Source organism: Phyllobates terribilis, unplaced genomic scaffold (genome assembly GCF_046119375.1).
Source record: "Phyllobates terribilis strain yellow unplaced genomic scaffold, ASM4611937v1 Scaffold_2__4_contigs__length_985480577, whole genome shotgun sequence".
Taxonomy (NCBI): domain Eukaryota; kingdom Metazoa; phylum Chordata; class Amphibia; order Anura; family Dendrobatidae; genus Phyllobates; species Phyllobates terribilis.
Genome location: NW_027362762.1, coordinates 27,729,167 through 27,751,820, shown reverse-complemented (window position 1 = coordinate 27,751,820; position 22,654 = coordinate 27,729,167). Strand labels below are relative to the sequence as shown.

Sequence of the window (22,654 nt, the reverse complement as noted above, 5' to 3'; positions counted from 1 at the left end):
ACCCAGAATCCTCCAATGTATACTGTATAATCTCCCAGCAGTCTCCTCTCCTCTCATCACCCAGAATCCTCCAGTGTATACTTTATAATCTCCCAGCAGTCACCTCTCCTCTCATCACCCAGAATCCTCCAGTGTATACTGTATAATCTCCCAGCAGTCTCCTCTCCTCTCATCACCCAGAATCCTTCAGTGTATACTGTATAATCTCCCAGCAGTCTCCTCTCATCACCCAGAATCCTCCAGTGTATACTGTATAATCTCCCAGCAGTCTCCTCTCATCACCCAGAATCCTCCAGTGTATACTGTATAATCTCCCAGCAGTCTCCTCTCCTCTCGTCACCTAGAATCCTCCAGTGTATACCGTATAGTCTCCCAGCAGTCTCCTCTCCTCTCATCACCCAGAATCCTCCAGTGTATACTGTATAATCTCCCAGCAGTCTCCTTTCCGATCATCACCCAGAATCCTCCAGTGTATACTGTATAATCTCCCAGCAGTCACCTCTCCTCTCATCACCCAGAATCCTCCAGTGTATACTGAATAATCTCCCAGCAGTCTCCTCTCATCACCCAGAATCCTCCAGTGTATACTGTATAATCTCCCAGCAGTCTCCTCTCATCACCCAGAATCCTCCAGTGTATACTGTATAATCTCCCAGCAGTCTCCTCTCATCACCCAGAATCCTCCAGTGTATACTGTATAATCTCCCAGCAGTCTCCTCTCATCACCCAGAATCCTCCAGTGTACACTGTATAATCTCACAATAGTCTCCTCTCCCTCTCATCACCTAGAATCCTCCAGTGTATACTGTATAATCTCCCAGCAGTCTCCTCTCATCACTCAGAATCCTCCAGTGTATACTGTATAATCTCCCAGCAGTCTCCTCTCATCACCCAGAATCCTCCAGTGTATACTGTATAATCTCCCAGCAGTCTCCTCTCATCACCCAGAATCCTCCAGTGTATACTGTATAATCTCCCAGCAGTCTCCTCTCATCACCCAGAATCCTCCAGTGTATACTGTATAATCTCCCTGCAGTCTCCTCTCATCACCCAGAATCCTCCAGTGTATACTGTATAATCTCCCAGCAGTCATCTCTCCTCTCATCACCCAGAATCCTCCAGTGTACACTGTATAATCTCACAATAGTCTCCTCTCCCTCTCATCACCCAGAATCCTCCAGTGTATACTGTATAATCTCACAATAGTCTCCTCTCCCTCTCATCACCCAGAATCCTCCAGTGTATACTGTATAATCTCCCAGCAGTCATCTCTCCTCTCATCACCCAGAATCCTCCAGTGTACACTGTATAATCTCACAATAGTCTCCTCTCCCTCTCATCACCTAGAATCCTCCAGTGTATACTGTATAATCTCCCAGCAGTCTCCTCTCATCACACAGAATCCTCCAGTGTATACTGTATAATCTCCCAGCAGTCTCCTTTTCTATGATCACACTGAATCCTCCAGTGTATACTGTATAATCTCCCAGCAGTCTCCTCTCATCACCCAGAATCCTCCATTGTATACTGTATAATCTCCCAGCACTCTCCCTCTCATCACCTAGAATCCTCCAGTGTATACTGTATAATCTCCCAGCAGTCTCCTCTCATCACCCAGAATCCTCCATTGTATACTGTATAATCTCCCAGCACTCTCCCTCTCATCACCTAGAATCCTCCAGTGTATACTGTATAATCTCCCAGCAGTCTCCTCTCATCACCCAGAATCCTCCAGTGTATACTGTATAATCTCCCAGCAGTCTCCTCTCATCACCCAGAATCCTCCAGTGTATACTGTATAATCTCCCTGCAGTCACCTCTCCATGTAGAAGATCAGTGATCCTGTTGGTGAGTTCTAGGATCTTCTTCTCTTGTATTGGGGAGTGCAGGGGGGTTAGGATGGGGTTCTGGTGTCTCCTCCATGCTCCAGCCACACACTCACCAGACGTCTTCTTCACAACTGTGTGCTCCTGTGTACGGTGACAGACGCTGATCACTACACAGATTATAATCATCCTTCGTCTTTCTAGTAATTTACCTGTATTATTATAAATATTAGAATAAAATCATGTGAAACGCTCACCTCTCCAGTTATCAAGTCGATAATCTCTAGGGCGAGAGTTAATAGTCTTGCAGCCATGTGTTTTCTGTCCTCGCACACACTCAGTGGGTCATTCTTCATTCTGATCTCCTTGTACAGATCCTCATGTCCCTCCAGGTAATCCCACTCCTCCATGGAGAAACAGACCGTAACTCACAGACAACTTCTCGGCACCTAGCACAGAATAATACCATTATTACCCAGAATCCTCCAGTGTATACTGTATAATCTCCCAGCAGTCATTTTTCATCACCCAGAATCCTCCAGTGTATCCTGTATAATCTCCCAGCAGTCTACTCTCCGCTCATCACCCATAATCCTCCAGTGTATACTGTATAATGTCCCAGCAGTCTCCTCTCCTCTCATCACCCAGATTCCTTCAGTGTATACTGTATAATCTCCCAGCAGTCTCCTCTCATCACCCAGAATCCTCCAGTGTATACTGTATAATCTCCCTGCAGTCTCCTCTCATCACCCAGAATCCTCCAGTGTATACTGTATAATCTCCCAGCAGTCTCCTCTCATCACCCAGAATCCTCCAGTGTATACTGTATAATCTCCCTGCAGTCTCCTCTCATCACCCAGAATCCTCCAGTGTGTACTGTATAATCTCCCAGCAGTCTCCTCTCCTCTCATCACCCAGATTCCTTCAGTGTATACTGTATAATCTCCCAGCAGTCTCCTCTCATCACCCAGAATCCTCCAGTGTATACTGTATAATCTCCCTGCAGTCTCCTCTCATCACCCAGAATCCTCCAGTGTATACTGTATAATCTCCCAGGAGTCTACTCTCCTCACCCAGAATCCTCCAGTGTATACTATATAATCTCCCAACAGTCTCCTCTCCTCTCATCACCCAGATTCCTTCAGTGTGTACTGTATAATCTCCCTGCAGTCTCCTCTCATCACCCAGATTCCTTCAGTGTATACTGTATAATCTCCCAGAATCCTCCAGTGTATACTGCATAATCTCCCAGCAGTCTCCTCTCATCACCCAAAATCCTCCAGTGTATACTGTATAATCTCCCAGCAGTCTCCTCTCCTCTCATCACCCAGAATCCTCCAGTGTATACTGTATAATCTCCCAGCAGTCTCCTCTCTGCTCATCACCCAGATTCCTCCAGTGTATACTGTATAATCTCCCAGGAGTCTCCTCTCCGCTCATCACCCAGAATCCTACAGTGTATACTGTATAATCTCCCAGCAGTCACCTCTCCGCTCATCACCCAGAATCCTCCAGTGTATACTGTATAATCTCCCAGCAGTCACCTCTCCGCTCATCACCCAGAATCCTACAGTGTATACTGTATAATCTCCCAGCAGTCACCTCTCCGCTCATCACCCAGAATCCTCCAGTGTATACTGTATAATCTCCCAGCAGTCACCTCTCCGCTCATCACCCAGAATCCTCCAGTGTATACTGTATAATCTCCCAGCAGTCTCCTCTCCTCTCATCACACAGAATCCTCCAGTGCATAGAATCTTAGAATATTATAGTTGGAGGGGACCTCCAGGGTCCTCGTGTCCAACCCCCTGCTCAATGCAGGAGTCAATAAACCATCTCAGACAGATGTCTGTCCAGCCTCTGTGTGAAGACGTCCATTGAAGGAGACCTCACCACCTCTTGTGGCCACCTGTTCCACTGATTGATCACCTCACTGTCAAAAAGTTTTTTCTAATCTCTAATCTGTATCTTCTCCCTTTCAGTTTCACTCCATTGCTTCTAGTCTTTCATTGTGCAAATAAGAATGATCCCTCTACACTGTGACAGACCTTCAGATATTTGTAGACAGTAGTGACGAGCGAGCATACTCGTTTAACCCTTTCACCGAGCACACTCGGGTGCTTTCCAAGTATCTTCGGCGTGCTCTGTTCCAGTCCCTGCGTCTGCATGATTTACAGCTGTAAGACAGCATGAACACATGTGAGGATTCCCTACAAACAAGCAATCCCTGCATGTGTTCATGCTGTCTTACAGCTGTAAATCATGCAGACGCAGGGACTGGAACATAATATAAGAGCACGCCGAAGATACTCAGAAAGCACCCGAGCGTGCTCGGTGAAAGGGTGAAACGAGCACGCTCGCTCATCACTAGTAGACAGGTGTTAAGTCTCCTCTCAGTTTTCTCTTTTGCAATCGAAACATTCCCAGATCCTTTAACCGTTCCTCATAGGACATTGTCTGCAGACCGGTCGCCATTCTGGTCGCTCTTCTCTGAACTTGCTCCAGTTTTTCTATTTCTTTTTTTAAACTATGGCGCCCAGAATTGGACACAGTATCCAGATGAGGTCTGACCAAAAAGGAGTAGAGGGGGATAATGACTTCAACGTGATCTAGACTGTATGTGAAAAGCGAAGAAAAGGCACCACATATAGACATGCACACCTATATGATAGTAATTCAAAAGTTTATTGAGCAGAAAAGGGACAGTGGATTAAAAACACCAAAAAAACAACCAATGGTATTAAACATCCGTGATAAGAGTATATGAATAGATAATTACAACAATATCAGCAGCAACCCTCAGACCGTGATGAAAAATATATACATACAAAAATAAGATACAGTACAGACCAAAAGTTTGGACACACCTCATTTAAAGATTTTTCTGTATTTTCATGACTATAAAAATTGTACATTCACACTGAAGGCATCAAAACTATGAATTAACACATGTGGAATTATATACTTAACAAAAAAGTGTGAAACAACTGAAAATATGTCTTATATTCTAGGTTCTTCAAAGTAGCCACCTTTTGCTTTGATGACTGCTTTGCACACTCTTGGCATTCTCTCGATGAGCTTCAAGAGGTAGTCACCGGAAATGGTCTTCCAACAATCTTGAAGGAGTTCCCAGAGATGCTTAGCACTTGTTGGCCCTTTTACCTTCACTCTGCGGTCCAGCTCACCCCAAACCATCTCGATTGGGTTCAGGTCTGGTGACTGTGGAGGCCAGGTCATCTGGCGTAGCACCCCATCACTGTCCTCCTTGGTTAAATAGCCCTTACACAGCCTGGAGGTGTGTGTGGGGTCATTGTCCTGTTGAAAAATAAATGATGGTCCAACTAAACGCAAACCGGATGGAATAGCATGCCGCTGCAAGATGCTGTGGTAGCCATGCTGGTTCAGTATGCCTTCAATTTTGAATAAATCCCCAACAGTGTCACCAGCAAAGCCCCCCCACACCATCACACCTCCTCCTCCATGCTTCACGGTGGCAGCCAGGCATGTAGAGTCCATCCGTTCACCTTTTCTGCGTTGCACAAAGACACGGTGGTTGGAACCAAAGATCTCAAATTTGGACTCATCAGACCAAAGCACAGATTTCCACTGATCTAATGTCCATTCCTTGTGTTCTTTAGCCCAAACAAGTCTCTTCTGCTTGTTGCCTGTCCTTAGCAGTGGTTTCCTAGCAGCTATTTTACCATGAACGCCTGCTGCACAAAGTCTCCTCTTAACAGTTGTTGAAGAGATGTGTCTGCTGCTAGAACTCTGTGTGGCATTGACCTGGTCTCTAATCTGAGCTGCTGTTAACCTGCGATTTCTGAGGCTGGTGATTCGGATACACTTATCCTCAGAAGCAGAGGTGACTCTTGGTCTTCCTTTCCTGGGGCGGTCCTCATGTGAGCCAGTTTCTTTGTAGTGCTTGATGGTTTTTGCAACTGCACTTGGGGACACTTTCAAAGTTTTCCCAATTTTTCGAACTGACTGACCGTCATTTCTTAAAGTAATGATGGCCACTCGTTTTTCTTTACTTAGAATTTGTATTATGGCAAGAAAAAAGCAGCTAACAGTCTATTCAGTAGGACTATCAGCTGTGTATCCACCAGACTTCTGCACAACACAACTGATGGTCCCAACCCCATTTATAAGGCAAGAAATCCCACTTATTAAACCTGCCAGGGCACACCTGTGAATTGAAAACTATTTCCGGTGACTACCTCTTGAAGCTCAAGAGAATGCCAAGAGTGTGCAAAGCAGTCATCAAAGCAAGAGGTGGCTACTTTGAAGAACCTAGAATATAAGACATATTTTCAGTTGTTTCACACTTTTTTGTTAATTATATAATTCTACATGTGTTAATTCATAGTTTTCATGAAAATACAGAAAAATCTTTAAATGAGAAGGTGTGTCCAAACTTTTGGTCTGTACAGTGCACACCAGGGTGTGGGAAACAGAAAACGGGGGGGAGTGTTTTCCCCTCACCCATGACAGCACACCTTGAGAGCATTTTGGAGAATTATGAGCACCCTAGGGAGGGACCACCGCCTGAAGTACCCTTCTCCCAAAGGTAAGGTCAGAAGAGGACAGATCCAACCGATAGTGTTTATAGAAGGTGGATGGTGTAGACCAAGTAGCAGCTCTACTTATCTGATCGATTGAGATGTCTGCCCAGGAGGCTGCTACGGCTCTGGTGGAATGAGCCTTGACATTGTCCGGGGCTAGAACTCCTGTGGATGTATATGCTAAACAAATGGCCTCCCTAAGCCACCTAGAAATGGTACCCTTGCACACCCCGTGACCTTTCCTATTCCCCTGAAAGGCCAGGGACAAGGAATGGTCCTTCCTCCATTCACTAGTCATGTTAATGTACTGTAGTAGGGATCTTCTAACATCTAGGTTATGGAATCTAACTTCCCCGGGGTTTTTCAGATTGCTGCAAAACGAGGGTAGTACAATTTCCTGGTTACAGTGGAATCTAGACACCACTTTGGGAAGATATGCTGGATCTAGACGCAAGGTGACCCTATCATCATGAATTTGCGTGTACGGAGAATCGACTGAAAGGGCCTGCAGGTCACCCACCCTACGGGCTGATGTTAAGGCCACTAAGAGGATGGTCTTAAGGGTGAGGATCTTTGGAGAGACGTCCTTTAGGGGCTTGAATAGGTCACTGATGAGTGCGTTCAAGACCAAATTCAGGTGCCAGGACTCTAAGGGACTGAACCAGTCTGGCTCTGGCACAGGACTTAAAAAATCTAGAGACCCACCTGTTCCCAGCCAAGTTACAATTATAGAGCGCCCCCAAGGCAGACACCTGAACTTTAAAAGTCCCCGTGGCTAGAGCCAGGTCATGCCCCTTTTGCAGAAACTCCAGGATTCCCTTGATAGGAGGCTTGTCTGATAACAGGGCATCTATAAAATCTAGGAACTTCCCACAGACTCGGTTATAAATTTTAGTCGTTATTGGTTTCCTACTATCCAGTAGGGTAGAGACTAACGCTGGTGAAAACCCCTTGTTACTTAGTAGTGACCTCTCAAATTCCACGCTGCAAGATGGAATCATCTGGCTTGGGTGTGGAATACCGGTCCCTGAATGAGAAGGTCCGGCCTCTCTGGTAGAACCCAGGGATCTGAAACTGACATTAGTCGAAGCAGGGAGAACCAAGGCCTCTTGGGCCAAAAAGGGGCTATAAGAATTATCCTTGCCCCATACTCCCGAATCTTCCTCACCACTGCCAGAAACATTACTAACGGGGGAAAGGCATAGGCCTTGCTGAACTTCCAAGGAATATGGAGGGCATCTAAAGCATGGGAATTTTCTGCTGCTTTAAGGAACAGAATCTGTCTACCTTCCTGTTTGCTCTTGTGGCGTACAGATCTGGTTGCCCCCATAACTGGACAATCTGCTGGAAGACCAACGGGTTTAAGCTCCACTCCCCCTGTCTTAAGGTGTGGCGGCTGAGAAAATATGCACTTACGTTTTCCACCCCCCCTTATGTGTAGGGCATGGGAGATGTTGCCAGATGTAGGATTCTGTCTGCCACAGTCATCAGGGAGCGTGACCTTGTTCCCCCCCTGGTGATTTACATAGGCTACTGTTGTCCGGTTGTCGGACCTGACCTGCACATGGTGACCCTGAATGTGAGGAAGGAAGCCTACCAGGGATTTCTCCACTGCCCAAAGTTCTTTTAAGTTTGAGGATGCCCCCATCTCGTGGTATGCCCAGTGACCCTGCACTGAGAGCTCTGCTAGATGACCCCCCCCATCCCAAGCCGCTCGCATCGGTTGTAATCATCCGGTCTACTGGTCAGGACCACTGTATGCCTGAGATCAGATTTTCCCTGTTTGTCCACCATGAAAGGGAATCTACAGCTTCTAGAAAGAGAGAAAACTTCTTTTCTAAACGCCCGTTGAAGGATCTCTGCGCTGACAGGACCTCCCACTGAAGATGTCTCATATGCCCTTGAGCCCATCTGACTGCTGGGAGACAGGCCATCATAGAGCCCAGGAGGGACATCGCTTCTCTTAGGGACATCACTGGAGAGTGTATGGCTTTCGAGACTAAATAGATTACTTTGCGGACTGTAGCGTCGGCGTCCCTGCCTCCTGCTAGGCAGGGACGCCGTTCCTCTCACCTCTCCGCTCCGTGCCCGGTGTCTTCTCCCGCTCTGCTGGCAGCGCGTGCTGCTTCCCGGTGACTGTGCTTAGGGCACGCGCGCGCTCCCTCTCTCTTAAAGGGGCCGCGCACGCCGTCCTAAGGAGTCCCCGGCCAATGGCCGGAGGACCTCACCATATATAAGGCACCTCCTCCAAAATGGAGGTGCCGGAGCAATGTTGTTGCAAAGCCTTTCAACTCTGCTTCAGCCCTCAGGTCCCGTTGCCTGATACCTGCCTGATATCTGCCTGATTTCTGTCTACCTGCTTGCAATCCTGTGGTCCGACAGTCTGCCTACCAGCACCTGCCAGTCTGTCTATGGATCAGTCCACCTGCGGACCAGGAAGTACCTGCCAGATACCTGCCTGATTCCTGCCTGCTTGTCCAGAGACTCTCACCCACTCACCTGGGAGTGCTCTCCTGCTACCTGCCTGCTAGCCTACCTGGAGGCTTAGCAGTCACTTGCTGTGACCACCTGCTTGTCCAGAGACTCTCACCCGCTCACCTGGGAGCGCTCTCCTGCTACCTGCCTGCTAGCCTACCTGGAGGCTTAGCCGTCACTTGCTGTGACCACCTGCCTGTCCAGAGACTCTTACCCGCTCACCTGGGAGCGCTCACCTGCTACCCGCCTGCTAGCCTACCTGGAGGCTTAGCAGTCACTTGCTGTGACCACCTGCCTGTCCAGAGACTCTCACCCGCTCACCTGGGAGCGCTCTCCTGCTATCTGCCTGCTAGCCTACCTGGAGGCTTAGCCGTCACTTGCTGTGACCACCTGTCTGTCCAGAGGCTCTTACGCGCTCACCTGGGAGCGCTCACCTGCTACCTGCCTGCTAGTCTACCTGAAGGCTCTGCCGTCACTTGCCGTGACCCCCTGCCTGCCTAGAGACTCTTACCCTGTTGTCACGTGCCGTGACCACCCGCCTGTCAAGAGACTGTCCCCGTCACTTGCCGTGACTACCTACCCGCCTTCCCTGGGAGCCACCCACTTCCTTACAAGGACTGCCTTTGTATAGTCGCTCAGAGGTTCCACCTCCCAGACCGTTACACGGACCTTGTCTTCTGGGAGGAAGCAGGCTTGGAGAAAAGAATCCAGGATTAGACCCATGAAGATTTGAGTCCTTGAGGAGGTTAATTTTGATTTTTGGGTATTTATCAACCATCCTAGCTGTTGCAACACCGCCGTGACTTCTAGAAGTTGACTGGAGCAGTGGACTTTTGATTTCCCTTTTACCAAAAAGTTGTCTAAGTAGGGAACGATCACTACGTTTTTGATTCATAGAAAGGCTGTTACTTCCGCTATTAAATTTCGTGAATACTCTCGGGGCTATGGAGAGGCCGAAGGGTAGGGTAGTAAACTGAAAATGCCTCAGGTCTCCCTGAATGAACAGAGCTACTCTCAGATATTTCTGGTAGTCTGGATGAATTGTGACATGATAATATGCGTCCTTCAAGTCTAATACTGCCATTAAGCAATTGTGGTGCAAGAGCTTCACTGCCAAGCTCACACAGACTCCATCTTGAAAGTCTGGTTCTCTATCAACTGGTTTAGACTCTTGAGGTTGATGATGGTCCTTAAGGACCCATTAGGTTTTTTTTATCATGAACAGAGGGGAATAGAATCCCTTCCCCTTTTCAGTATCGGAACTTTGAGAAGGACCCGTTTCTCTACTAGCCCTAATATTTCTGACTCCAGAGCTATCTGTTCTTCCTGGACCTTCCTCTTGGTAGTAATCCTAAAGGTCCGGCGAGGAATCTGGCTGAACCGTATCTTCAGGCCACCACTTACAATATTCAGAATCCAGTGGTTTGATGTAATGGCTTCCCAAGCTGGAATACAGTGGGGAAAGCCTTCCCCCTACCTTCGGACTGGCGTCATTGGGAAGATTTTTTAGTATTGGAGGATGGTCCTCCAAACATATAGCCTGACTCCTTCTTTGATTTGGACTCCCATCTTCTCCTGTCTCCTGGAGGGCGACCCCGTTTAAATTTTCTTCTTCGAAAACTAAATCTTTTTGAGTCCCCTGAAAATCCTGGGAACCCTTTGTTCCTATCTCCCGTATTTTCTAAAAGGTCATCCAGCTTCCGGCCAAACAGGAGTCTGCCGTCACAAGGGAGGGAACATAATTTATGTTTGGATTGTAGGTCACCCGGACAACCCTTGAGCCACAAGGCCCGTCTGGCAGCATTAGATAGATTTGCTGATCTAGCCGAGAGTCTAACTAAGTCCGCTGAAGAGTCAGCAGGAAGGCCGACGCTGCCTGCATTAGGGGCAGATTAGAAAGGAGTCTATCCCTAAGGATCTTTTTATCCCTAAGCTGGTCTTCCAATTGCTGGAGCCACACCATGAGAGACCTTGCAGGTGCCAGCTACCGCAGGCTTCAGGCTTCCTGCTGCAGCCTCCCAAGTGTGACGTAGAAAGGAGTCAGCCTTTTTATCAAGGGCATCTTTTAGGAAGCCTGAATCCTCCAAGGGTAGGGATGATTTTTTGGATGATCTGGCCACTGCCCCGTCAACTTTGGGGATTTTATCCCAAGGCTAGAGTCCTTCTCCTCAAAGGGATACCTTCTCTTAGAGAAGGAGGGTAAGGCCCCTGATCTTTCTGGTTTCCTCCATTCTCGGTCAATGAGGCCCTGAATTTTAGGGTTTACCGGAAAGGAGCGTCTCTTTTTTTTCTCCAAGGCCCGCAAACATAATGTCTTCCTGGGATTTGGATGCTTTCTCCTCCCCCAGACCCATGGTTGATCTGACTGCTCTGACCAGTTTGTCCGTAAGCTCAATTGGGAAGCCGGATCTTCCATTATCCGACGAGGAAGAGGATGATTAATCACTCAGCCATAGATCCTCGGACTGGGAGGAATCAGAGTCGGAGGAGACAACCTTATGCGATCTTTTCTTCCCTCTAAGTAACCCCTTCAAGGACCCTTGAACCTCTGCATGGACTATGGATTTTAGATTGGATGAGAAATCCAGAGAACTTTCTGCTATAGTTTTATTAATGCAGTTCGAGCAAAGCTGTTTTTGCCAATCTATGGGAAGGGAAATCTGGCATAGGGCACAAATCCTGTGCTTTTGCTTGGCGCTACTCTTCTTAGGTTCCTACAGAAGGAAGCACATAAGAGACTTCCCAATAATAAAAAGGTGACATTCACGAAGATCACTCACCCCTGAAGTCACAGACAGGTACCGGATTCGGAGGCTGTAGCAGAACATGCGATGATTCCTTTCTGGATGGTTCAGAGGTGTTCGATACCTTGCTCCTGCGGCTGCCACTACGATTTCTCGAGAGGCTGTCCGTGTGAGGCGTCAGTTTGCCTCTTCCGTTGCTGAGGTGGGGGGTTAGCCGCTGCTCCTGACTGTCCTGGTCAGCCATGGTTACCTAGACTCGCTGGAGCGTAAGCCGCACTCCCAGGATAACAACCCCCCCCCCTAAAATAGGGACATCCAGAACCTCCTCCGGTTCAAGGGCCCTTCATCCGTCCTTCCCAGGCCGAGGCTCCAAACAAAAAAAACATCCCGGGAGCGCTTTACAGGGCGCTGCCATCTTGTATCGGGCGCCGCCCCCTGACGTAACCCGGCACGCCTCTCCCAGCGTGCCATGCGCCGTGACGTCAGGCGCGTCACACCCGGACGTGTGCTACTCCGGAATGCGGCCGACTGAGGCGGCAGGGGTAGGGCGGCGCAGCGGTCTGCGGGAAGCCGGAGCCTGCTTCACCGCGTGTACTCGCTCAGACGCAGGCCCCAAGGGAGCTGCGGACAGCGCTTCTGGAGGCTGGAAACCGGTGTACAGGCCAGCGCCCGTTCTTCCACACCGGAACAGACCCAGGTAAGCTTTCTTCTTTCCATGTAATAGGAAAGACGATGACCCAGCTCCACAGACTCCAATAGTAAAAACAAATGTCTTTTATTTAGAATTTTTTTAAAAAATATCCAAATGGCGATAATGTAACTCCAGCTAGTAGAAAAACAATACTGAAAGGGAAACACCGGGGCAAAAAGGAGGGGTACGCTACCAGACCCGTTTCGAGCGAAGACCGCTCTTAAACTTGGTATGAATAAGTGTCAGACATAAGGGGAGGAACCCTTCTTATGCCGGCACTAATCAAGAAAAGGTGCTGCAGGTGTGTAACAACCCAAGATAGAAAAAAAAAAAAAATTGTAACAGCAGTGAATTAAAAACACAAAGGGAATTTTAAAAACAAGAAAGAAACACCAAGTAAATAATGTAACATGAACTCTTTTTTATAATTTAAGCCTGAGGGAATTCTAGTATCCAGTACAAAAATCCAAAACGCCTCCCTATTTCTGAGGGTATTTTGTCTGTGTCCACCACGGATGTGGCGGGGAACATGTTCTATAGCATAAGCTAATAGGTCTTTAGTGCATTTATTATGACAATTAATAAAATGTCTGGAAGCACCAGACATACTACGATTAGATTGATGGGAAAGATCATATAAATGTTCCCTTAGGCGTAGTTTACATTTCCTAGTAGTTGATCCGATATATTTTAGATTACAAATAGTGCAGTCAATCATGCAAATCACATAATCAGTGTTACAATTCAGAAACCCTTTTATTGGATATACTTTAGAATTATTTTTGTCTGTAAATGTTAATTTTTTTGATGAAACCAGACATGATTTGCAGTTGGTAAAACCGCACTTATGGTCGCCACTAGTTGATAGCCAGTTACCAGTCGTTTTAATGGACTTTCCTCTGTATAAACTTGGAGAGATTTTGTTGCCTATTGTTGGTGCTCTACGTGGAACGACCCTAATTCCGTCCTTTAATATTGCATCCATGATTGAATCCTCTCAGAATATCTAGGTTGCGTTTTACTATATTAGATATTGCAGAAAAATGAGTGTTATAGGTGAGAACTAATGTTGGAATATTAGAGCTGGTGTTGTGGTTCCTTTTAGTAATGAGATTGCTTCTAGATTTACTATCTACTATTTTTCTTGCTCTATCTAAGGTCCATCTTGGATAATTTCTACATGATAGTCTAGAATTAATGGTGGTACATTCTTTTGAGAAGGAAATGGAGTCACTACAATTCCTCATAGCTCTAGTAATTTCTCCTACTGGAATGGCTTTTAGAACACGGGGTGGGTGAAAACTGTGCGTATGCAAAATTGTATTCCCTGATGTGGGTTTCCTGAACGTTTTAGAAGTGATCAGTTCATTATTTTGGCCATTTAGTTCTAAGTCCAGAAAAGTAATAGAATTACGGTTGATGGCGTATGTAAATCGTAAATTAAATTCATTATTGTTCAAATACGATATCAATTCTGGAATGTCATCCATGTTGCCCCCCCAAATCATTAAAATATCATCAATAAATCTTGAGTAATAAATGAGGGATGTACAAAAGGGGTTATGGGCGCTGTGCACATAGCATTCCTCCCACCAAGCCATAACAAGATTACCAACCGAAGGGGAAAATTTAGCCCCCATAGAAACTCCACCAGTTTGGAGAAAAAAATTTCCATTGAACATAAAATAATTATGTGTTAATAGAAAAAACTGTTTTAATGAACGATTGTAATTCATGGGAGTAAGAACTGTACTTGAGCATATGGTGATCTATAGCAGAGATTGCTATGTGGTGAGGAATGCTAGTGTACAGTGCCGTGACGTCACAAGTAAGCCATGACCATGAATGTGACCAGGTAACATTATCAAATAAATTAAGGATGTCGCATGAGTCCTCAAGATGACCTGGAATACGCATGACAAGTGGCTGTAAAGCAGAGTCCAACCATTGACCTAATCTCTCTCCCAGCGAGCCGATTCCTGAAATAACTGGGCGCATGGGTGGTGGTCGTTTATTCTTGTGAGTCTTTGGTAGGGCATGTAAGATGGGAATAGTTGGAGAATCCACAATGAGGAATTCGGATTCCTTTTTAGTGAAAAAGCCCAAAGAAACGCCCCCTTGTACTATTTTGATGAGTTTTTCTTGAAAAAATGCCGTCGGGTCATTGAAAAGAATGGTATATATATTATGATCTTGCAACATGTTATTAATAGAAAGGACATAATCCTCACTATTCAAGACCACCACTGATCCACCCTTGTAAGACATCTTGATCACGATGTCTGTTCTTTTGGACAGATAGTCTAAGGCAAGTTTTTCAATTCTAGACAAATTGCACATTCCTCTATGAATTTCCATGGATTCCTGCTGTAATGTTTTCAAGTTAGGTTCTATATTTTCTTGGAATCTGTCCACGGTGTCAGTATGCGTTTGTACTGGATAGAACTGTGAATTTTTGGTCCGGAATGAGGAGATGGAAGATAAATCCTGAATAGGAGTTTCCTCTGAGTTGAGATCTATTAGGCATGAAAGTGTAAGCTGTTCTGAAAATCTTAAACCCCTGTACAGATTGGTATGTTTCTGGGGGATCATTTGGTTTTGTGAGTCATCTGACCAGAAATGTTTTTTAATGGTTAAGTTTCTCACAAAACGGTTGATATCTTTGATGAAAGAAAAGATATCAAGTTTGCTGTTTGTGACAGAAAAATTTAACCCTTTGGAAAGCAGTCAGTGTTCAGCAGTAGTGAGGGGAGTGGATGATAAATTAACCACATCTAGTGTTGGAATCTGCTCCTGTTCCGGAGCTGATGTTTGATTGATTCCACATTTTTTCCGGTGCTTGCGACCTGCTCTTTTCCCCCATTTTTTCTTCTTTCCAGACAGGTTCCCGTCAAGGACAGGAAACCAACTGAAGCGAGGGAGAGGTACTGCCCTTTTATTTCAGATGGTTTCCTGTCCTTGATGGGGCAGATCCCTCTCTCAAGGTGTGCTGTCATGGGTGAGGGGAAAATATACAGTATATTCCTACAAATTATCAACCACAGCCAAAAGGCCTTACACAAACAAATGCCAGCCAAGATGTGTCACCAAACTTCATTAAGATGGGAGCCTCTTGTCCCTGGCACACGCAGGATTGCACTAATTTGCTTGTAACTGGGAAAGTTGCTTTCCCGAGCTTAAAGAAATCTCCAGACAATCCGACTACGAAACGAAATATGAAATATTGTGAGTTCCATGCGTCTGACAATAATGCGACCCATATTTCTAGTGACAGAAACGGCCGAGGAATGCATACATAGTTTTTCATTGTTGCAAGCCAAATCAGGGAGCTGTAGCGCAAAAACACCAGAAAAGCAGACTGCAGCTATGCGATGTGTGGTCTCTAACTGAAGATAAAATCATAAGGGAAAAAATGGCGTTGTTTGTAAGCTTCTGCGATCAACGAGCGATGAGCTATTGCAGAAGTTAGCTTTTTTAATAAAAATGTACAGGCTGGAGACCGGCCCACATGATGTCACAACAAGGGGTGTGTGGACAGATCTCCCCTTAGGTATAAAAGAACCCATGGACAGTACAGACTCACTCATTGCCAGGGGGTATAAGGATTACAAGCAACGTGTCGCATTCGATAACGTTCAAATCAACTGGGGAGCTCCTCCTTCACCTACGCTGATTCGTTCCTGCGAACTGTATAGTGTAAGTTTCACCTTTTTATACTGTTTATTTTATGTAACTGCTATGTATTGTAATGTCTCCTTTGTAAAATCCGTGTGTATATATATATATATATATATATATATATATATTTTTTTTTTTTCCTAAACACTGCCTCTCTTTTGGATTAAATATAAAATTTAATAGTTCTGTTTCTTTTGTCCTGTAATCTTTCCCTCCCCTGAAGCCATATATGCTACCAAAACGCAGGCGTCCGCCCAGGCCTGCATTATACTTCAAACTCGGCCGGTGGTGGCAGAGAATAATAATATTTGGGCTACCGTGAGCTGACAGTGACCGTACGGAGGGCGTTAAACACGGATTCCATGCTTTGGAACCCAGAGGTGTGGCGCCATACTCTCACTGGTCGCTTGCCGATATCCACATAGCGAGTAGTCTGGATCGTGTGCTCAAGATTTCGGACGAAATACTGACAGCGTGACGCCAATGGCGAGATATTGCGTGATCTCCCCGGTGTCGTCCCTGTTTGGAATCCCTGACAATATGTATTAATAATAAATTGATAACATACTAACAGTTGATGTATTTAATCAGTATGCTCACAATATAATAAGATATTTATCTATAAGTGATGGCCATCACAAAACAACATGTCTTGTCGTGATAGAAGTAAACATGTACGTATAATCCCATAATTGCCCCAAAAAGAGGGGGAAGAATATACATATATACAGTAAATATACTCCGCAGAGTCATACGTCAAAAGGGAGGTACATATAATAGTACTAGTATAGTAATAGTATACAAAATATCAAATAGTCCCCAAGAAAACTACTCACCTATGATAATATGTCATCAATGTATGAATGACTAAGGTCTAATGATGACAACAGACAAAATAGTCCAGCAGAGGACAGAAGTAGCAGGCTCGGCCCCAAAGACATGTATAAAGGGGGGCTAGTAAAGGAGATGTGAGAATACAACCTGCTGAAGTATAATTGGAGACTCCAGAGGGGAGCTGAAAAAGGGAAATGAGTGGAGGTAAGCCCCACATTTATCTCAGTCAGCCGACGCCCCGACGAGTGGAGGGAAGTCCCGACGGCGATAACGCAGGGTTCTTTTTCCCAGATTTCAGCTCATCCCAAAGATTTTCAATGGGATTAAGATCAGGACTCATTGCTGGCCATTTTAAAACAGTCCATTTTTTCTTTTTCAACCATTCCTGTGTACTTTTGGATGTGTGCTTTGGGTCATTGTCTTGCTGAGTGACCCATAATCATCAACTCAAACCAAGTTTTCTTACACTGGGTAGGACATTTCACTCTAAAATCTCTTGATAATTCTCTGATTTCATAATTCTTCTGATACGGTCAAGGCCTCCAGTACCAGACGCAGCATTATGAATCCTCCACCACGTTTAGAGAAGAATAGGGCATCAATGTATGATCGGCCAGGGTCCCGCACGCGCCACCCCCATCGATCAGCGGCTAGCCAGCGGCGGCCGCCGGACGGAAGTCCTTACCTGCGGTGCTTGGCCATTCATCTGTAGTGGCCGCCGCAGGGTACTGCACATCCGCCTCCCATTCAATTGAATAGGAGGCGGATGTGCAGTAACAAGCGCCGGCCACTACAACTCGATGGCCAAGGACCGCAGGTAAGTACTTCCGGTCGGCGGCCACTGCCGGCACCAATAACAGCTGATCGAAGTGGGTGCCGCATGCCGCGTAAACAAACTGTTGCTTTTCATTGCCAAAAAGCTCTATTTTTGTTTCATCTGTCCACAGAACATTTTCCCAGAAGGATTGTGGTTTGTCAAGGTACTCTTTGGCAAAGATCAGTTGTTCCTTTTTAATGTCTTTTCTTCATCAATAGTTACTTCCTTGTCCTTCGCCCATAAAACTCTGCTTGGTTTAGTGTGCAGTATATGGTACTTGTTGAAACCATGACCCCAGACTGTTCCAGGTTGGCCTTCATGTCATTGGATGTTTGACATGGAAAAAACACCATTATTTGCATCAACCTTCGAAGACACGTCTTGACAATTTTCCTCTTTCCCCCACGTCCAGGGAGGTTCTTGACGGTTTCATGCTTGGCAAACTTAACATTGCGTACTGTTGAAACAAGGATACCAAGGTCTTTGGCGATGGCCTTATACTCTTTGGAAGGCTTTGTGTTTGCTAATAATAGCAGTTATGATGCCCTTAGATAGCTCCTTTGTCTTCATCCTTGTGACAAAGGAACAGGGCCTACCATGTGGCTTTTTAAAACACTGAAGTCATCATTCATTGGCTAATTCATGTCACATGGGCACCGACAATTAATCACAGGAGAATCTCTTGTAATTTACCACAGGCGAGTCAAAATGTGTTTCCATACTAAATTAATGTTAAAGTGCCGATACCAGTGACACAGCAAGCTAATTATTGTTTATCATTTAGTCTTTTGTAATTAACATGAGTGCTCTATACAAAACTTGATTCATTTTTTCAGGAGATATTCCACATTATGTACTTAAACTTCATGGGTGCCAATAAATGAATAGGACTGTAGAAGGCAGAAGACATGTCTAGGAGGAGGAGCACAGAGTAATGTAGAAGGAAAATGACAGGTCTAGGAGGAGGAGCACAGAGTAATGTAGAAGGAAAAGGACAGGTCTAGGAGGAGGAGCACAGAGTAATGTAGACGGCAGATCACAGGTCTAGGAGGAGGAGTACAGAGTAATGTAGAAGGAAAAGGACAGGTCTAGGAAGAGGAGCACAGAGTAATGTAGAAGGCAGAGGACAGGTCTAGGAGGGGGAGTACAGAGTAATGTAGAAGGGAAAGGACAGGTCTAGAGGAGGAGCGCAGAGTAATGTAGAAGGCAGAGGACAGGTCTAGAGGAGGAGCACAGAGTAATGTAGAAGGAAAAGGACAGGTCTTGAGGAGGAGCACAGAGTAATGTAGAAGGCAGAGGACAGGTCTAGGAGGAGGAGTACAGAGTAATGTAGAAGGAAAAGGACAGGGCTAGGAGGAGGAGCACAGAGTAATGTAGAAGGTAGAGGACAGGTCTAGGAGGAGGAGCACAGAGTAATGTAGGAGGCAGAGGACAGGTCTAGGAGGAGGCGCACAGAGTAATGTAGAAGGCAGAGGACAGGTCTAGGAGGAGGAGCACAGAGTAATGTAGAAGGCAGAGGACAGGTCTAGGAGGAGGAGCACAGAGTAATGTAGAAAGCAGAGGACAGGTATAGGAGGAGGAGCAGAGAGTAATGTAGAAGGCAGAGGACAGGTCTATAGGGAGGAGCACAGAGTAATGTAGAAGGCAGAGGACAGGTCTAGGAGGAGGAGCAGAGAGTAATGTAGAAGGCAGAGGACAGGTCTATAGGGAGGAGCACAGAGTAATGTAGAAGGCAGAGGACAGGTCTAGAAGGAGGAGGAGGAGCACAGAGTAATGTATAAGGCAGAGGATAGGTTTAGGAGGAGGAGCACAGAGTAATGAAGAAGGACGAGGACAGGTCTAGGAGGAGGAGGAGGAGCACAGAGTAATGTAGAAGGCAGAGGACAGGTCTAGGAGGGGGAGCACAGAGTAATGTAGGAGGCAGAGGACAGGTCTAGGAGGGGGAGCACAGAGTAATGTAGGAGGCAGAGGAAAGGTCTAGGAGGAGGAGGATGAGCACAGAGTAATGTAAAAGGTGGAGGATATGTCTAGGATGTCCTCAGGGGCTTCATTCCCCCTCCTATCTACCATTTGTCAGAGTAGAAAAGCTGACAATCTAAATAGCTGTCTGTACGCAAATTATCACACACGGGAGAAGTGACTTGTAGGCCGATGCTAGCACAAATGGAGCTACTAACCCAATTACCATGCGAGTGTGTTTTCCAGTGGCACAGGCTTGAAATAAATTTACACCTTGGTGAGAAAGATGTAGTCCCTGGCTTCAAAAGAATTCAACAGAAATCTGTAGTCTGTCCAGCACCGACACAAAATATGGAATATCTAGAGATCTATCCTCCGACAATAATGGGGCCCATATTTTTAGTGGCAAGGTCAGCCAAGGAACAATATGCATAATTTTACGCAGCTGTATGCCCCCCTTCCTGGTGAGCTGTAATGCAAAAGTACAAAATAACAGCCCGCAGCTATGTCATGTGTGGTCCCTAAAGAGAGGTAAATTCATTATGGAAAAATATGGCGTCACTTGCAAGCTTCTGCGATCAACCAGCGATAAGTTATTCCAGAAGTTAGAGATCCTAATAAAAATATGAAGGCTGGAGCCCAGCCCACATGAGGTCATCACAGGGGGTGTGTAGGCAAGTCTCCCCCTTCAGCATAAAAGACCTAACCGAAGATGGGTCAGTACTGATTGCCAGGAGTATATGTTTCATATAGCAAGGGCTCCCATTCGATAATGGTCCAATTGGAGCACCTCCCCTCCAACTATACACAGAATCATAGAATGGTAGAGTTGGAAGGGACCTCCTGGGTCATCTGGTCCAACCCCCTGCTCAAAGCAGGATTCACTAAATCATCTCAGACAGATGTCTGTCCAGCCTCTGTTTGAAGACGTCCATTGAAGGGGAACTCACCACCTCTCGTGGCAGCCTGTTCCACTCATTAATCACCCTAACTGTCAAAAAGTTTTTTCTAATATCTAATCTGTGTCTCCTCCCATTTAGTTTCATCCCATTGCTTCTAGTCTTTCCTTGTGTAAATGAGAATAAAGATGATCCTTCTACAATGTACTGAGTCATCTCTGCGATCTTTATAGTAAGGTCTTCTTTAATCCTATTTTATTTGTGCAACTGCATATTTTGTACTGTAAATGTCCTCCTTTGTAAAACCTTTTGTATATTTTTCATAAACACTGCCTCCTTTTTGGATTAAATATAAAATTTAATGGTTCTGTTTCTTGTGCTCTGTAATGTTCCCTCCCCCAAAGCCATATGCTACCAGAAAGCAGGCGTCCGATAAGGCCTGTATTATATTTCAAATTTGGTTGGTGATGGCAGAGAATAATTGCAATTGGGCTATCGTTAAGCTGACAGTGACCGTACTGGGGTACTGAGGCGCATACAAATATTCCATGCGTTGGAATAAGGAGGTGTGCCGATACCTACGTAGTGAGTAAGCGGGGTCCTGTGTGCACGAATCCCTGACAGAGTGACGGCAGCGGTGGGATATTGTGTGATCTCCCTGGTGTCGTCCCTGTGAAACCCTGACAGAGGGGGAGAATAAAGTAATGTAGAAGATGGACGACAAGTCTAGGAGGGAGAGCACAGAGTAATGTAGAAGGCAGAGGACATGCCTAGGAGGAGGAGCACAGAGTAATGTAGAAGGCAGATCACAGGTCTAGGAGGAGGAGCACAGAGTAATGTAGAAGGCAGAGAACAGGTCTAGGAGGAGAAGCACAGAGTAATGTAGAAGGCAGAGAACAGGTCTAGGAGGAGGAGCACAGAGTAATGTAGAAGGCAGAGGACAGGTCTAGGAGGAGGAGCACAGAGTAATGTAGAAGGCAGATCACAGGTCTAGGAGGAGGAGCACAGAGTAATGTAGAAGGCAGATCACAGGTCTAGGAGGAGGAGCACAGAGTAATGTAGAAGACAGATCACAGGTCTAGGAGGAGGAGCACAGAGTAATGTAGAAGACAGATCACAGGTCTAGGAGGAGGAGCACAGAGTAATGTAGAAGGCAGATCACAGGTCTAGGAGGAGGAGCACAGAGTAATGTAGAAGGCAGATCACAGGTCTAGGAGGGGAAGCACAGAGTAATGTAGAAGGCAGATCACAGGTCTAGGAGGAGTACAGAGTAATGAAGAAGGCAGATCACAGGTCTAGGAGGAGGAGCACAGAGTAATGTAGAAGGCAGATCACAGGTCTAGGAGGAGGAGCACAGAGTAATGTAGAAGGCAGATCACAGGTCTAGGAGGGGAAGCACAGAGTAATGTAGAAGGCAGATCACAGGTCTAGGAGGAGGAGCACAGAGTAATGTAGAAGGCAGAGGACAGGTCTAGGAGGAGAAGCACAGAGTAATAAAGAAGGCAGAGGACAGGTCTAGGAGGAGGAGCACAGGGTAATGTAGAAGGCAGAGGACAGGTCTAGGAGGAGGAGCACAGAGTAATGTAGAAGGCAGATCACAGGTCTAGGAGGGGAAGCACAGAGTAATGTAGAAGGCAGATCACAGGTCTAGGAGGAGGAGCACAGAGTAATGTAGGAGGCAGAGGACAGGTCTAGGAGGAGGAGCACAGAGTAATGTAGAAGGCAGATCACAGGTCTAGGAGGAGGAGTACATGTCTAGGAGGAGGAGTACAGAGTGATGTAGAAGGCAGAGGACAGGTCTAGAGAGAGGAGCACAGAGTAATGTAGAAGGCAGAGGACAGGTCTAGGAGGATGATGAGGAGCACAGAGTAATGTAAAAGGCGGAGGATAGGTCTAGGACAGAGAACACAGAGACTTGGAGAGAATGAGTAAACTTTCCTTCGGTGATTGTGGGATGGAGGATTATGGGTGGTGTCAGAGGGGGAGGTAGCAGCGGCTGTGTCGGAAGGGGGGGGCGGCGGTGTCAGAAGGGGGGCAGAGGCGGTGTCGAAAGGGGTGAAGTGGTGGTGTCGGAGGGGTAGGACTCCAGTGACCTGCGGAGCGACCACGATGGTGACTGACTGTGGTGCCCTGTGGAGCGACCACGATGGTGACTGACCGCGGTGACCT

General features: G+C 46.2%; 1 protein-coding gene across 1 annotated transcript in view; it reads right to left on the bottom strand.

Annotated features, from left to right (window-relative positions):
* Positions 1–22,654, bottom strand: part of LOC141243759 (uncharacterized) — a 111,112-nt gene that overhangs the window by 86,628 nt on the left and 1,830 nt on the right. Inside the window, exons 2-3 of the mRNA XM_073668949.1 lie at positions 2,084–2,275; positions 1,818–1,970 (exon numbers count right to left, since the gene is read on the bottom strand). Of these exons, the coding sequence (XP_073525050.1) occupies positions 1,818–1,970; positions 2,084–2,236 (306 nt within the window). The 5' untranslated portion in view covers positions 2,237–2,275. The remainder of the gene's footprint in view (positions 1–1,817; positions 1,971–2,083; positions 2,276–22,654) is intronic.